Here is a 17208-nt window from a genome sequence, read left to right as displayed (position 1 = left end):
ACATGCCAAAGCTACTGTCAATGACATCTGACACTGACATAATAAGTTCGGAAACGAACAGCATTAAACGCACTGACCTCTATTGGTAAATATAGAGGTCAGTGATTAAATGAAGTCTAAAATGTGATACACAATATTTTTTTATTTGGAATTGATAACTTTGGCTTGTTAGATTTTTCCGAATTTGTATATTAACTAACAACTTACTCAAGAAACTTCTTACATGGTTCAGCAACAAATCAGCACAGGTCAGCAAGTTTTTGAACGGCATAATCCGTTCCGAAAAAGTGATTTATAAATAGTTTATTAATTATTTATATTCAAATAATAATATTTGTTTATTCTTAATATGTAAAAGAAAATTATATATTACGTAAGTAAAATATAGTAGACTCGTATACAATAATCATCCCCGGTGTTTATAAATGATGATGTAAATGTCATAAATATTATGTCAGGGTATATATGTTCTGTGATTATGTCAATTTACAAACTTAGTACTGTGCCCGTTGTTTCAGTTTTTATCGCTGAATGCTTAATTTATATTTGAATAATATGTATTCCGTGTTTATCTGAGAACTATTTCGATGAGCGATATAAAATTGTATAGTTATTTTGGATTATATCATTGATTGTGTGAATTTGAAGGTTAGTAAAGTGCTTATTTTGTAAGTGCTTCTTATTTACCTTTTCTCCTGTTATAAACCGATTCATATTATTTATTAATAATCTATTTACATTTATTGATTGAATACCTCTTTCAGATGGTGGACTGGGCAGCAGTTAGACATCAATTTAAACAAACTTGGATAACTTCTTTTCTCAGTCTAATTTTATTTTGTGGAGTTACATATTTCTTGTTATGGGCAGAGGTAAGCAATTATTCAGCCTTGTCTCTTCAGGACAGTTAACTATGATATGAAGTCGAAATGAATATTTTTTTGTTGGTATTTGCAGAATCAAACAATCCAAAGTAATTTAATGCTTGAGGAATTAGTATCAGCTGCTGAGAGTATCGACGTCCATACGGGAGATGAAGCGGCGCGTTACGAAGGCCGAGTGGTCCACATAGTTGGCCCCCTCAGAATACTGGAGCCAATATCTGAGCCAGACTATAATATACAAGTACAAGCAGTCAAACTGAGAAAGAGGGTACAAATGTATCAATGGATTGAAGAGACTACGTAAGTTTCTCTATAGTAATATACAGCTACAGCTATCACTACATAATATAATGTAGCCCATCCCCGCTGCATGTCCTAGTCAAAACTTTGCAATAGATTGTACCATTCTTAGATAATTAAAATGAAAGATATTAATTTCTAGAGAGCAAGAAAACTTCTTAAGTGAACCTGCAGACGAGTCTCGCAAAACCTACTGGTACCACAAAGACTGGCGGGACTATGTGGTGGAGTCATCTCTGTTCTACATCAGACCGGGCCACCACAATCCTCCTTCCATGCCAATGTTCAGTGAGACACATATTGCTGAAAATGTTAAGATTGGATGGCTTTACTTAGGTAAGTTTGGTTTAAACAGTATGATTACACTCATATGCTACCTTTTGATGCTGCTGATTTATCAGCTTTATTTGAATAAACTTTTTTGAGTTTGAGTTAATGCTTCAACTTTTTATCATGTAGCCTATTAAAAACACAAAACTTATTTACAAAATTTTTTATGTACCTAACAATGCTTATTATTTTTGTAGCAAAGCTCAAAATAGATTTAATGAAGCTTTAACTTTAATGGAGCTTTGTGCAACTGACGGTTTTACTAATAATGTAACAATTAATACATATAATCAAGTGGTGCATAATACCCTTATTGCAGGTATGGACGCAAAACGCAAAGTGAATGACTACTATGAGATTTGGTCTGACTCTAGACCAGAGCGTAGTGATATCAAACTTCACTCTGGTTTCTACTACCATGGTGAAAGTGCATTAGAACATGAAATAGGTGATCTTCGCATCCATTTCTCTTATGCCGGACGTGAGGATGATATTGTAAGTATATATTGACATTAATGTTGGATTGCACAATATATTTGAAAATAGCAATAGCTTTTAAAGAATAGCATTTTAAAGAAATTAAGTACAAAATAAACTGTAAATAACATATGTAGCTTTAACGCCGCGAGACAATAAATCGAGGCCTGGATACCGTTACTCAATACTACTCAGTATTTCGCCCTTCCACGGGATTTCTTCATTAGATTGAGTTGGTTTATTGTGTTAACTTGTCTACCCCTCAGTTACCGAACCCCCCGAATTTAAAGTGATACCTGATTCCATATTTATCAAAATAAAATGTCTATACTCCAAATATCTAACTCTGCTTAAATCAATTTCAGTATACAGCAGTGGGGGTGGTAGAAGGTGGCAATCTTCAGGCATATAGTCCTACAAGATTTCCAACTGCCGATCCCATCTGCCTCCTGCGCAAGGGTTCCTACAGTTTGAAGCAACTGCATGACTTGGAGAGAAGGGATGTCAATGTGCACACCTGGAAGTATCGGCTGGTGGGATTTGTGCAAGTAGTTGCATCTGCAATGACTTTACACCCTGATTGGGTAACATTGTGTAAGTTTAGTATTGGCATATTATCATATCTATCTATACTAATATTACAAAGAGGGATTTTTGAATTGAAAAATTATTTCTCTGTTGGAAAGCTATACAGTATACACTATCCTTTAGTAACAGAGGCTATTTTTATCCAGTTATGGGAAGTAGTTCCGATGAGACGCGAGTGAAACCGCGGGAAAACAGCTAGTGTTATGAATATTCGTCATGGAATGTGTCCATACAGATTTCAAATAAATGTCTTGTTCTTATGTTTTGGTTGTTGTAATCTATAAAACTATTTTTCTATTATTTCAGTTTTACAATGTCAGTGGATATCAAGCAGTCTAAGGAGGTGCACAAGGTTTTGGGTGAACTTAGTCCTGTCTTTTTCATACACATTATTCATCATTGCTATTCCCTGGTAAGTTTGAAAAACTGTAGTATGCTGTAGTATGAATCTGTTTATTCAGAAATTTTATCTATCCTTAAATAATCTTCTGCACTTACCATTGAATTTCACTAGCATGTGATGTCAACTTCCATACTATGAGAATCAAGCAAACATTAAATAAAACATAAATTATTTAATTGGCATAACATTTGTAGAACAAGGTTTTAATAAAAACTTCCCGTTTTATTTCAGGTTGGTCCACAAGCCGACATACGGTGCCATAGTGCTAGGAGCCGCAATGGTCCCTCTTCTGCACTACTCAACTATATTAACACGACGAGACGCCACGCCCGAGCCTCCACCCTATAGCAGGATTAACAACAACACACATTTGAATTGAACAGCCTGTTATAAAGGGAGGAAACTATGTGGTATGAGGATAAGAGGAGAATATAAGACCATTCTTGGGAGAACTGCTTATTGAAGCTTTCATGGTAAACAACTTATTTGCTTTTATTTGAGAATTGATTATTACATTAAGGCCCTGTTGCACTGGTTGCCGATAAAGTGGCATTAGTTATCTGATAGTTCATGACATTGCCCAGGAAAAGGCAATGCGCAACTTTATCAGTAATTGGTGAAACTGGTTATAAATCATATTCTTATCTATGTACATGTATGCAATTTTTATCCCATCCTGAAGTAGTGGTTTGAATGTACCCTCTCCCTGAAAATAATGTGATTTATAATTTTATGCCAGTACAAAGTGGAAATGCCTGATTTCATAGTGACATATAACAAACGTACATAATCTGTCAGAATGTTATTATTTTTGGGCTTTGTTCACATTACATTAGAAAATTAAAATTGTTATTTTCTATTTATTATATTTTTGAGGATATTATAAGTAACGGATTTGTAATCCACATCTATTATCTAGTCTGAATGTTGTTAGTTTATATTGTAATATGTAATAGATTAAGTAGACTGATTGTACTTATCGTAAAATTAATATAACAACCGTACAAAATAGAGACACTTAGTAGTTTATATAAATGTGTAAACCCTGTCCAATTATAATAGTGATAATACTTTATTACTAAGATTTTTGCGGAATAGCCACGAAGACACAAATGTACATAAAATCATATAAGTATAAAGTATTTATTATACCTTCTCAGCACACACATAAACTATTAATAATAATATCTACAAAGTAAAGATAGAAAAATGTTAATTTACGTGATCTTTGTAACGTAAAAAAATATGGTACACAGGTATAAGTTAAGGGTTATGGAGGAACTTTGCCAAACGCACGAAAATGTGATATGGTGGTGACAGATTTTTATTTCTTAAGAATAATTTTCTAAAGCCGGCCTTCCGAGAGGCCTGGCTCGCGACAGTATTTCCTATTGTGACAAAAAACGCTCGGTCGAGTTTGGGAATTGTACTTTAGTGGGTAAACAAACTATGAAAAATAAAATATGGTAGATGTTTCGTGTCGATACATTTGAATTCGTAATTTTGCTTTGAGTGCACTTTAACTTTCAATGATCTGATTTATAATCATAGCAATATTTAAGCAGTTAAAAAATGTATTAATTCAATTAATTATATTACACAGCTTTTATTTCCTACATTTTCAGCACGGGTATAGATAGAATTAACAATGTAATTTAATAAATTTTACTCGAATATAACTATTTCATATCCTGTACAAGGTACATAGGTGAACCAATTATCTTAATAGTCTAGCTTTTAAAATTTTACCTTTATGGGTATTTATGTAGTTGGTAACACAGAAGTAAAGTAGTTGTACACATTATCGCTTCAGTGTCCTTCCTATTTTACTAAAGCACATACATGCTTCCAAATAATTCAAGTATATTTGATACCCCGGGTTGTGAATATGTAATTGCATTTTACAGTTCTGTCTCTCTGACTGCCGCTAATCTTCTTTGTATGGAATACTATTTTGAAAAAATAAACATCTCATAAACTTTTATATCTGTTTTTTTTAATCCCCGTGCAGTGACCAGTGTTCAGATATTCTGAAAGTATTTTATAATCATACTCAGGTGCCTATTGATTGAGTTCGTATTTTTCTCAGTACCTAAAAGATGTAAAATGTCCTACAGAAAAAAAATATACTCAATTCAAATATATTTTCTATATTTATTTCGTGATGGTAATTGACAAAACCGAAACAGCTGAATGTCTATACGATGCCGCAAGCTTCAGAAGCAAGAAGTTTCTACGTCGTTATTATTGTTTCATATAAGTATAATTAAACCATAAATGTGTCGCGAATCTCAATCAATGCTGTTATAAACCCTAGTTCAGTAGAAGCCAGTGAACTAGCTACAATAACAAGACAAAGGGCGCTGCGGCGTTCGCAGGCGGTTTTGGCGATTTAACGCACGCGCATTAAACACGTTATCAGCTGATCGCACTCCGCCCAACGAATACAGATTCACCCGAAACAGTTCTCTTCTATTTTTACGGTTGTGATTTTTATATTCAAGGTTAGAAAACAGTTAAACGTTTTCTTAAACCGTCGTTTGTAGCGTAGTGTCGCGAGATTACATTAAGTAATTCGGTGCGTGTATATCGACGTGACAACAATCATGAAAGCTGCAGCGATGTCGGTTTGGATATTTATTAACATCCTCTGCTTTGGTATGTGTGGCTACTTGTATTTAATATGGTATCAATACTGGATGTATATAGAAAAGCAGAAATTATTTGGCAAAACGTCAGAAGGCCCACAAAGGACTAGCCTTAGTTACCAAGATCGGTATACAGCTGAAAGGAAACCATCTGAATTGTTATTTAATTCTACTTTGAAAATCGATTTCCTTCGGAAAAATCGGAGGTCAGCTATCGGCGGTTTCTGGAGTAGTGGTGTGTCTATTCGAACATCTAACAAGACTTCTGGTTCCTACATCCAGCCGTCCAATAACATAATAAGGAAGAGCAACGGCAGTCCCAGGTTCCCCAACATCCACAGGCCGTTGTTAGAGTTCGACAGCGACAAATACATTTGCAATGATCTATTATCAACAGAATGTGAAGAGAAAACCGCAGAATTTAAGAAGCTACTGCTTAAGGAGTTTCACAGAGTCCTTATGGGAGAAAGCAAAGTTTTTAAATCAGGGTTAGACGCTCTTAATACGTATGATGTTAAATATGATAATAGTAATCGTAAAGAGAGTTCAAGAGAGCAGGTGATGTGTGCTCTTAAAGGTGTGAAGGTGCGGACAGTTACTGCTGATGATGAGCCATTTGCGCGACTCGGGTTTAGAATACCAAGGGCACCACTGCAAGAGGGACGTCATTATAACACGTGTGCTGTTGTCACAAGTGCTGGGGCGCTGCTTGGCTCCGATTTAGGAGAATTTATAGGTAAGCAAGTCAGATAAATTCCAATAAGAATCAATATGCTCCTTATGTGGCTTTACCAAAGTGCTTTTCAAATCTCTAAGCCTACGCTACGTATGATTCACAGTGCTCATGAGTCGGCAGCGATGTGACCGCACGAACGCACTTAGTCCGTAGTCTGTTTACAGTTATCGCCCCAAATGTGCTTTAAGTTACTAAACTTATTATTTGTTTTGCCTACTCAATTAACTAGGACAACAACCTGTAATGAGCTCCTTAACTTTACCGACATTTTGAATCATTTGCGGTTGAGTGAGTCAAGGGCTTTTGATTGATTGAGACTCTCAATTTGAGAGATAAGTTCGTCAGTCAAGCCTACTTAAATATATGTAGACATACCCAAAAATCGGGAATAAACATAGAAAAAAGAAAAGTATTACTTACATAAAATAGAGCCATTTCTCTTTTGTTTTAAGTGTGACATCGTCATCGTGTTTAGTTTATACATACTTACAAGTATGTTTATAGGTACTATGGTCACGATGGGTAGGTGATCGACCGTGTATTGTGCCACTTATCGCATCGGATCTTCGCTTTGTGAAACGCATTGACATGCATAGTCCGGCCTCTTCGGCGAACGGCCCAAATCATATGCGAATTACACGAATTAGGTACATATTGTCCATGGGACTTCACTGATTACTCAGTGAAACAGATTAAATTACTACATTACTGTGGCTGTATGCATGCTGAGCCAATATCAGCCAATATGTATGGTAATATAAAGATGTAGGTGTTCACTTAGTGTTTATATTTTTTTGCATATTTTATATAATGTTCTATCGGGTTATACACCGCTATTTTTGGAACCGTGCAGCTAATGTGACGTTTCATAGGTGCCTGCAAAGGCCTATGTGAAATAAAAAGATTTTGATTTTGCTACAGTTACAGTTGAAGTCTTAGGTATTGGAGAAATTGTTATTTGAAGTTCGTAAAGCTCATAGGCCGACACCATTTCGATGCAGTCGATGCAGTTGCGATAAGTAGGTACATCATGAAAATAATAAGAGGAAGTACTTAGATACAAGACTGTATGATCAATAATGAATATAGAGATGGCTGTATGATTATTACATTGTAAGGTATATGGTGACTCCCGAATTAAACTAGAATTCCAAAGAATCTAACCTAGGTCCGTACTGGTCCGTACTGAATATCTTATCCTCAACAATTCATACCGATTATTGCAAAAAACTGCTAGACACTTGTTATGCAACCTATCATTACGCTTTGATTTATTCATGTTTTACACAGAACACTTGGTTAGATATGCTGATATGATTGCAGTTAGGCGCCGGCGCCTGTGCCTCACTTCTGTAAAACCTTCGCGTCCACATCGGAAAATCCAATTTGTATCAGATATGATAATAATCGCATAATAGGTCTATTATTTACCTATGCATAGTAGGTAAGAATATCTATGATAATTTACAAAATTCAATAGACTATGTAAAAAATTCAATAGACTGGCGCATGATGGTAGGTAGGTATACCTACCCAGGTACATAATGCCACGCACATTCATTCACAGTATTTTCTTATTCACAAGTGTAAGCTCAAATATCCGAGGTAAAAAATATATGATTCACTCCTACAACTTAGAATATTATTATTTTATTGCAATTGCGTTAGTCAACAAGTAACCACATGTCTTTGTCCTTTCTCGAAAATCTGCTGATAACTTTATAGCCCAGACGTGGGACAGACAATGACACATGCTTCCGAGTCGGTCGACACGTGTAAGGACATCGTTTACTTATTGTTTATTAAATACTTTGCATACAATTTTCCTCTACTAGGTAGGTACCTGTAAATCAATCAGAAAGGCTTTAAAACTTCAAGTTGGATTCTCCAAAAAATCTCCACGTCACGCGGTTAGTAGATACGTATTCGTAACCCCTACCCAGTGGATTCGGTGTGATAATTTACAAGCTGGCTTGTTTCAAAGGAAATCAGGTGTTTGAAAACTATTACATTGGGTACTATACCTTTCATGTGTCAGTCACCAAACCACCACTGTTAAATAAACTGCGAAATGCCTATCAATTAAAGTTATTTATTATGATTCATATACTAGCAGCCCAGGTTACCGTATAAATGGCCCTTCTAGGCGTAATGAATGATGGTTAAAGACAAGTAACTTTCATAGATATATATTTTCTCTTTAAGGTCCAAGTCAAGTTGATATTGAATAACATATCTAAGTACAGGTAAGTAGACATGTTAAAATACCTCCGCCAGCAAATATGCATACTAAAGTGTATATTGACAGTCAGTGTGATTTATTTACCTATACCTTTACCTATGCAGGAAAATAACTATCGGGAAAGATGTCGGAAGTATGATGACGATGGTGTAAAATGGCAACTCGACCACAAAGCTGAATTGTATTTCAAAGAAGCTTTATAATAACAAGTGGAAGTAATATGAAATGAAACAGTTTATTTCCAAGGAATCAAAAACATTGTCTTGTTTATGTTTTTGACGACTTACTTGAATTTTGTTTTCATATCGCATCTTATCAGTAGGCTGTACTCAAGGATGGAGCGGCAAATGACATGGAAATGTATGGTGCCACGCCTACTCGCTGCTTCGCTATAGTTCGAGCTGATGTTTTTTTTTTTTGTAAATCTTTTATATAACTCACACATACATAGGCTCTCTTCATAATCGATCGTACATGGTACTGAAGCTTTGCCCTAGGCTTTTGATCGCAAAACCGAATTCGAGACTCAAAGGTGGTTTTACAACTATTGGGCAAACAAATCAGTCAAATTCAGACCATAAAATTTTCAATAGACTTTTATTATTTGGTTACATGGAAAGGAAAAATAATTCTGAACATCTTCCCATCTCTGATAGATAGATACAGAGAGCCAAAGCTACGATTTCGTTGAATTATTTGAGAAAAGCAGAGGCTATCAAAGTACAAATCATAACTACAGTAATAACTTGTTTATGTGTACTAAGTAATCGGACCATCTAATTGTTCTTTGTAATTTTGATGGCGAGCACTAAAGAAAGTGCAGAACTTTTTGGGCTGTTCATGTATTGTTGAGGAAATTCACTTACGTAAGTTACTTTATATGATGGGCTGCAGGATTGTTCGAAAGAGGTACCGCGGCCCTGGTGCATAAAAGGCCTACGAAGGAACACTATGGGCAAAAAAAGTCAATAAAAGTCTGACACTACCTCACCGCTGCTAACCCACAGCGGCAAGAGTCATTTGATGATTTTACCATCGAAAAAAAAACAAGAAAAATTTACTTTATGTATGATGATCTTGTCGAAACTAACTAGCAATTCAAATAAAGGGGTAAAGGTACCGTAAGTTCGCAAGCAAGGTTGTCTTGGTCGTTATAGGTATTTTTGTGTAGCAATGAAAGAAAAGCTGTGCAGGAGACGTGTGGTATTGTTCGCTTGGTGTCATCAACCCAGGCGCAAAAGGGCGTGCATAATTCATGTTGTACCATTGTGCGCTCCAAACATACAATACGCCGGCAATAAGGAGCTTCCCGCGCTCCTCTGCGGTATTATATTGTAATGTTGACGCTAACGGTGCAAGGGAATGTTTACTTTATCCTTTCATAGATAGAATTACGAGGTATCTAGTTCTTATTTGTTAAGATACTGCTCCTTTTTTGTGAATCTCTTAAATAGTAGGTGGTATGCTCCGTCGTTTTATTACTTGGGAAAATGATATAAAGTTCTGAAGTTACATACGCCATATTTTTGTTTGTGACCTGGAAGAAGATTAGAACATCAAAAGCTGCCCTTAAAAATTTCAGACCTAACTTCTTCTGTGGAAAAACTAAATGGTAATCCAATGTATTGTAACAGGCCTGTTTGTGCAAAATACATTATTGAACAGTTTTATTTTCCATTAAATGGTAAATATTCCATTTAATTCTATTAAGCGGTTTATCCAAGTCCGTGGACACGTCAAACGTCCATCTCAAATGGAAAGAAGTATGGAATCTGCCTAAGAATAAGCAAATTTTTTTTAGATTAATGTACCTCGATGAATATTATTGAACAAAAATAGGGAATGGTCACATTTTTGACCATAGACACTCAATAAAACATTTTTTTTACTACTCAATTGTTTTATTCGCAAAGACTTTAATTAGGTTTTCTGCATTTTTTAATTATTACTAAGGTAATTTATTAATTATTAATAAGAATTTATTATTTTATGTACGTAAACCACTGCACGTGGACGTAGGTACTATTAGGTACGTTCCTGCATACGTAGGTACTGCCTCATAACATAACTCAGTAAATGACAGTAAAATTACAGAAAAAAGTGACCGTTTACTTAATTACAGCGGTACAATAAGTAGTTGTAATTATTAATTCTTTTATTATCAATCACGTTGTTTACTTCTATTGTTCTGCTTTCTTACCTACATGTGGAGATGACCGCGACCGCAGGGCGCTTCGAACACATATTAGGTGCATGTCTTCTTAATACATGATTAATGGAAAATAGGAACATGCCCATTAAAATTCGAGATATATAAAAAAATGAAATAAATTAATTGTATAAATTCTTACAGGTTAGGAACCGTTTTTACAGTAAATAGCCGCCTTGTTGATCCATTCTATGAGAATTAGAACTATAATTATGATAACAAAACATAGTAAACACAATGAAAAAAGATTTCACTAATTCGTTGTCTATAAATGTTTCAAAATTGCTGAAATGGAGCGGAAACTAGTCCACAAGGTCTGATAACGTTATTTTATGAACGCTAAGATTGTTATTGTATGCCTTACGAGAGCCAAGGCCTTGAGCGAATTATAACAATTATGACAATGTCTATGGTCACGATTGGCGGTAAAAAATATTTGTCGATCTATTTTTTATTCAGTGAAGACACTGAGGCCTGTGTGATTTTTACGGGGAATACCACTTACATAGGTAAATGAGTATTTCTATATGTGCGTTTTTCGTGTTTCATACCGTGAATAAGCGCATGTAGCCTATACAACTGAATATTACGAACTTACCTTGTTATGCGTTACTCAGTGGATCGATACCTAGTCATATTTATCAAATTAATTATTGGACACATTTCATGTAAATCGACTTATTTGGAAAAGGAATTTTAAATGCATTTCTGTTTGTCGGTTAAACTTTAACCACATTTTTGAGCAGGGTGTTAAACGTCAAAACTTCATGGACAGAAAATGAAACCTTTTTTTACTTTTTTCTTCTTTGTTCTTTTTTTTTATTGTAATAGTAACCCGGGTAACTGGGTTGAGGAGGTCAGATAGGCAGTCGCTTCTTGTAATGCCGGCCATACACTCTACGGTCTACCGGAGAGGTAATCTGTGCAGGTATGCCCGCGCAGGTCAACCGAACATTGGTAGCGTGTATGGGGACGTTCCGGTATATCGGAGCGGTCTTCAGTTCTTTTTGCGATGGCATCGAATGTGGACGATGACACGCTGGCATTACTAGGTCTTGCTTTAATTTTGAAGATGAATAATACGAAAAAGAAGCGAAAAAAGTGGTGTAAGCATTGTTTAATGAAAACAAAAACATATAGTCATGTTAATTTATTAAATAAATTTAAATTTAAACCAGATTTGAAAGAAACACTAGAAAACAACTGACGCGACCTGCGCAGGCGACCGGAGTACACGCACACACGCACAGGTACACCGTACTGTGTCTCACCGTACGGTACTCGAAAGAATCGATTTTCGATCTTGCGCCGGTTGCCTGCGCAGGTTCAAAAAACTGCACAGGTCTATTCCCACACACATTCCGGTCTACCTGCGCAGGCATACCTGCACAGGTGGACCTTTCCGGTAGACCGTAGCGTGTATGGCCGACTTAAAGCACTGGTACTCAGCTCAATCCGGTTAGACTGGAAGCCGACCCCAACATGATTGGGAAAAAGGCTCGGAGGATGATGTTCTTTTTTTTTTGTTCTGCACTTTTGTTTTAAAGCTGTCACTAGAAAAATGTCATGAAGGAAGAAATTGTATTTTAATTTATTGTTTATTGTAACTAATTATTTTTACTATGATTAAAGGCTTATAAGAAGACTATTCGCTTTGACTAAAACCTTGTCTGTGAGGCATTGTAAACACAGGGAAATACATACCTACTACAGTCCTATCCTACTTAATTAACTTATGTATATAGTAATTATTGGTATATGCACTTATCGCTGTAAGTTTGACGTAATAACTAACAGCCTTACTTATAAACGTGAATTAAATATAAGTAATACTTAAGGGCTGTTTAAGAAAATTCTTACTTTTAAACGTTGCTTAAGCATGTCTTAACTAACATTCTTACTTAAAGTCTTAAGTAGTGATTAGATAAAATGTTGCTCAGAAGGTGATTTTATAAGTAAGGGGGTAACTGTATAACGAGTAGCTACAGCTGGGATTCTGGAATACAAAAGTCCTTTAATCATTTTTGAACTTACTAGGTACTGTTTGAAGTACCTAACTAATTACTTCTGCTTAAACCAAGTTATGCTAAAATATTATAAGATTGCAGCGTCATAAAGTGACCGAATTTGTGACCTTTAGATCAACCAGGCTACTTAAATTGAGTTTTATATTACACGGAGGATAAAAACAAACATATTTATGTTGGCAGATTCTCACGATATGGTATTGAGATTCAACAACGCGCCCACGGAAAATTATACAGAAAGTGTCGGTTCCAAGACCACTTTCCGAGTTCTCAATTCGCAGGTCTGTATATTCATTTGTTTTATTACTTAACTATGAATTTACTTAATACTTTATTAGCATTCCATATGTTATATAGGTGGTACATTTTTTAGTTTAGAAACAATGTTCAATTGACTTTTAGGTTTGTAGCAAAAACTCTCGTTAATGTCAATATCTCGTTACTTTTCCTCGCCATTTTGTGGAGAGGTACTTCTGTACTCTTCTATCTTTCGTTCCAATATTTTTTCTGAACATTCTATCTACCTGTTTTAGTTACAGTTAAAATATATTTTGAGTTTTTACGACAATATAATATGTTTAATTTGTTTTCAGGTAGTATCTAAGCCTGAATTCAACTTTTTGGAGGACCCGCTGTATCGCAACATTTCCATTATAATATGGGACCCTGCGAACTATACTGCAACATTGGATGACTGGTACCACAATCCAGATTATCCTCTATTCCCTGTCTATAAGAGGTAAGTTTAATATTCTCTTCTTGAATGATAGAAAACTGCATTTGTCTATAGTTCGGCCATTCAGAGAATGCGTTCCTGACACGTCGCGATTGAACTGACGACGTAACTTTGCAATGGCGTTGCAGTTACGATAAAAATATTTTTGCTGGTTGTTTACCGTTTTAACAATTGAGGAGCATTAAAACAACATTATTATATCAATAATCAATGAATGTTATAATTTTGTGCCAAACTGAGTGTCAAATAACTTGGTAAACAATATTTTTCTAAATCTATACTGCGCTATTACAAGGTTATGTCAGCGGTTTATATTTTGTAGTGCTGTGCTAAAAATAACAGGCAAGTATCGTAATCTGTTCTTATACAGTTATAATATAAAATAATACGTTTTGATTTTCTTTTTAAGAATTGGAAAATAATGGACTATAAGACTTAATTATAACGTTTATGAAATATAAAAATAAAACTATGACCAAACCGCATTTTTATACTTAGATTAAAAATGGTAACCCCAAATGGCGTTATGGGCCGCCATTTTGTGACGCTAAAACAGTCGTCCGTTGTCGTTTCGTGCGCATAGACCACGTTTTTCAAGTGTTTTCGATCTGTTTTTATTTGATTACCCGGCTTTTGTTAGACCGAGATATCAGGATTGATTCTGTTATTGATAATAATATAATTATACATGTAGGCGAAGATGATGATGAAGACACCACCTCCTCAAGCAAATCGGAGTCTGATTAATATTCTGTTCGCACATTCAATTCAATGTACTTGTAACAAAGAATAAATAAAACAATTTTATTATATGAATATTACCTTTTTTTGGTTTCCACTTAAATAACTAAAATATAAAACAAATGATTCCGCCAATTTAAAACGAAAATAATCTTAAAATAATGCGGCGGTTCATTTTGAAGGAACGGTAACGAACTCAGTGTTATGTTGTGCCCATCACTAGTCGTGACTAACTGATAGGTGTCAGGAACGCATTCTCTGAACGGCCGAAGTATAGTAATACTTTACGTCGCCTATTGAGACAATTTTGGAAATATTTTTTTGCCTTTAGAACAGGTAATGATTCATCATACCTAATATTGTTCTTAACTTATAATATCGTGCTTATATATAAACTGGATATAAAGTTTATTTCGTTTTTAAAGGCTACTTGAACAAAATCCGAACGCAGATGTCCATTTATTGAACCCGCAAGTATTATGGGCATTGTGGTCGGTACTCCAAGACACATCGCCGTACCGCCTGCGTAGAAACCCACCGTCATCAGGTTTCATAGGTGAGTGGGATATCCACAAATAAACTGATTATACATTGTAGATTAACATAGTAAATTATCTCGCGTATAATTAGCGGTTGATTGATCTGACCACAATCAGAGTACCTATTCAAGTGTTGATGGAAATATCTAGGTTAACTTCGTGCTTTTTGAAAAGCTGCTGAACAGGAAAATCCATAGATATGAGAATTCCTTGGGAAAGCCCGTAACATACAATAAAAATTATCAACACCTTTACTTCATTGGTTTTTTTTTAATGTAAAATCAAGCATCCTAGTTATCTTTTGTTTAGTAACTACAGAATCTGCCATTTAGTCTATAGCATTCACTTTTTACGAAGAAGGTTCAATTCACCCAGGTCTATGGTTCGCGCTGCACCGCTGCGCGCGCGTGCGCATGCTAGAGTACGTGCCGTCTGCGCGCGCGACGCGCCGGTGCCACTACCACGCGCCGCACGCCGACGCCGCCTGCACGCTCGGCGCCTGGCACCCGCTAGCCCACGAGAAAACCGTCGCAGAACGCATGCGTGATAACGATGATATACAAGTCTTTCAGAAAGGAGTGATTGATGTACCTGGGTTTCGTAGTATTGTTTGTCCTTAGGTACGATGCTGTTCAGGTTTTGTTTCCCGTTTTAATGTTGCCAAAATGTGTATAAGGCGAAGGAGCAAGTCTTCCATTCAAGAGTTAGCGACTTTCAAACCAAAACATGTTAGTTTGTACCATTGTTTTCAATGTTGCCAAAAACCGTCATTAATTGTGACGATGGGATAAAAGTGACCAGACATAAAACTTTCGCTCTGCACAGAGAGACATGAAACTTCATTATTCATTCGTTTTCTTCATTTAAGAAAAGCGATTACCCTGTAATCTATTGAGTAAACAAACCTTAACAACACAGATTCAACAAAGTTTTATTAATAGGTTATTTGAATAGCCCATCCCAAGCGTTGTTTTGAATTAATTGACAATATTAATGACTGCGTGTCGATATGTGCTATTTAATTATGCCTGTAACGAATTGCTTTGTGTTGTGTTTTATTGTTGAATTCTAATTGAGCTTACGTTGTTATTTGTCCCGCAATTTAATTAAGAAGAAGGAATTATTCATTAACGGAATTGAATGAATGGTGTCTTAATTTCTTTGAAGTTAATATAAAGTTTGAAAAAGATTGAACTGAAATATGTAAAATTATTTTACATATATTTTAGGATAAATAAGAATATTCGTCATAGCTATACTTAATTATGAAATTAAATGTCTTCCTGTAGGTAAATTTTTGGATCGGATTGCTAAGTCATATTTATTTATGGATCAACATAATACCTAAGCCAGTTGCAATTTATTGGTATAAAGGTAAAATTAATTTGAAAAATCGTGTTATAGAATAATTTTACGTTGTAAGCTTCTAGTGATAAGCGAGATGATTAAATAATGAGCAGGCTAACTGTGAATTTATTTTGATTCGTATTGTTGTTGTTTTATGATCTTGTTTTTTGTGCTATGTTAAGTTTCTACAGAAAATGCAAAGTAAATAGAAATCGTTTTATATTTTAGCATACCTACTGTGTGAAAAATAATAAACTGTGAAAGAAAATAACTATTTAAAGATCCCTTTTTCCAAATGTAAAAAAAATTAAATGAACATGAAGCATTACATGAATTGACATAATAAACTTTGTGCATTTGTTGTATTTTCTATTTTCATTTTCCAGATATCTATTAATAATATTCTACTGGCATTAATTGATTAAGCTAAAACTTTGGTTTGCCTTTCTGGATAGAATATAAAGTAGTTACTTTTTAAATCCGCTTATTTTTGTAGATATACTCCTGTAAATAGACGCTCTTGACTTCTTAACTTGTGCGGTTTCTGTCAGGACGAAAGAAGGATTAAGGAAGTCAGCTGTATGAGAATAGATTCATGTACACTTCGATATTTCAGGAAGTAAATATGTAATTCATAAAGTAGTTTTATATGATTCAGGTAAGGTCATGTCGGCCATGAAGTGCCCTTGTCCATCTTGTATTTTTAGCGATTTGCTAGCGTGCGGCCCGGGCAGCGGGTGCTGCCGGAATACTGATGGTGCGCGATGCCTCTTCTTCATTAGTTATTCAGTGTGAGCGCGCGGAATTAGCGCGCCATGTCCGAGATACCAGGCAAACGCACCTCGCACGAGCAAACTTCCAGCAACCTTGCCCTGCCGGCGATTCGGTACCGGCCCGCAGGTACTATGATGACCCCTCGTGCACTCGATTGGTATGGTCAGCACACAGCGCACAAATGACCAGACGGTGCAACGAACGACATATCACAACAATATCGACTG

At 35.5% G+C, this 17208-nt stretch overlaps 2 protein-coding genes and 1 long non-coding RNA gene across 4 annotated transcripts; 2 read left to right on the top strand and 1 right to left on the bottom strand.

Moving 5' to 3' along the window:
* Window positions 1-496: 496 nt before the first annotated feature.
* Window positions 497-4966, top strand: LOC124641192 (transmembrane protein 43 homolog). The gene is made up of 8 exons (XM_047179204.1): window positions 497-648; window positions 765-872; window positions 958-1184; window positions 1327-1520; window positions 1834-2009; window positions 2357-2585; window positions 2886-2991; window positions 3214-4966. The coding sequence occupies exons 2-8, from the start codon at window positions 765-767 to the stop codon at window positions 3359-3361; spliced, it is 1188 nt and encodes a 395-aa protein (XP_047035160.1). The 5' UTR covers window positions 497-648; the 3' UTR covers window positions 3362-4966.
* LOC124641201 lies at window positions 3140-8528 on the bottom strand. Of its 2 annotated transcripts, none has more exons than XR_006985648.1 (2): window positions 8391-8528; window positions 3140-3324 (listed from the first exon to the last, which is right to left on the bottom strand). It is a non-coding gene; the product is annotated as an uncharacterized LOC124641201 (long non-coding RNA). The 2 variants fall into 2 exon arrangements; XR_006985647.1 differs by lacking the exon at window positions 8391-8528 and adding an exon at window positions 6787-7144.
* LOC124641183 (beta-galactoside alpha-2,6-sialyltransferase 2) lies at window positions 5587-16487 on the top strand. Its single transcript, XM_047179191.1, has 5 exons — window positions 5587-6366; window positions 13028-13125; window positions 13438-13583; window positions 14747-14877; window positions 15236-16487. Exons 1-5 carry the CDS (start codon window positions 5589-5591, stop codon window positions 15478-15480), a joined length of 1398 nt encoding a protein of 465 aa, XP_047035147.1. The 5' UTR covers window positions 5587-5588; the 3' UTR covers window positions 15481-16487.
* Window positions 16488-17208: the final 721 nt, after the last annotated feature.

The sequence above is a fragment of the Helicoverpa zea genome, chromosome 2, assembly GCF_022581195.2.
Source record: "Helicoverpa zea isolate HzStark_Cry1AcR chromosome 2, ilHelZeax1.1, whole genome shotgun sequence".
Classification (NCBI taxonomy): domain Eukaryota; kingdom Metazoa; phylum Arthropoda; class Insecta; order Lepidoptera; family Noctuidae; genus Helicoverpa; species Helicoverpa zea.
The sequence above is the reverse complement of the archived record's forward strand: the minus strand, read 5'-3'. Positions and strand labels throughout refer to the sequence as shown.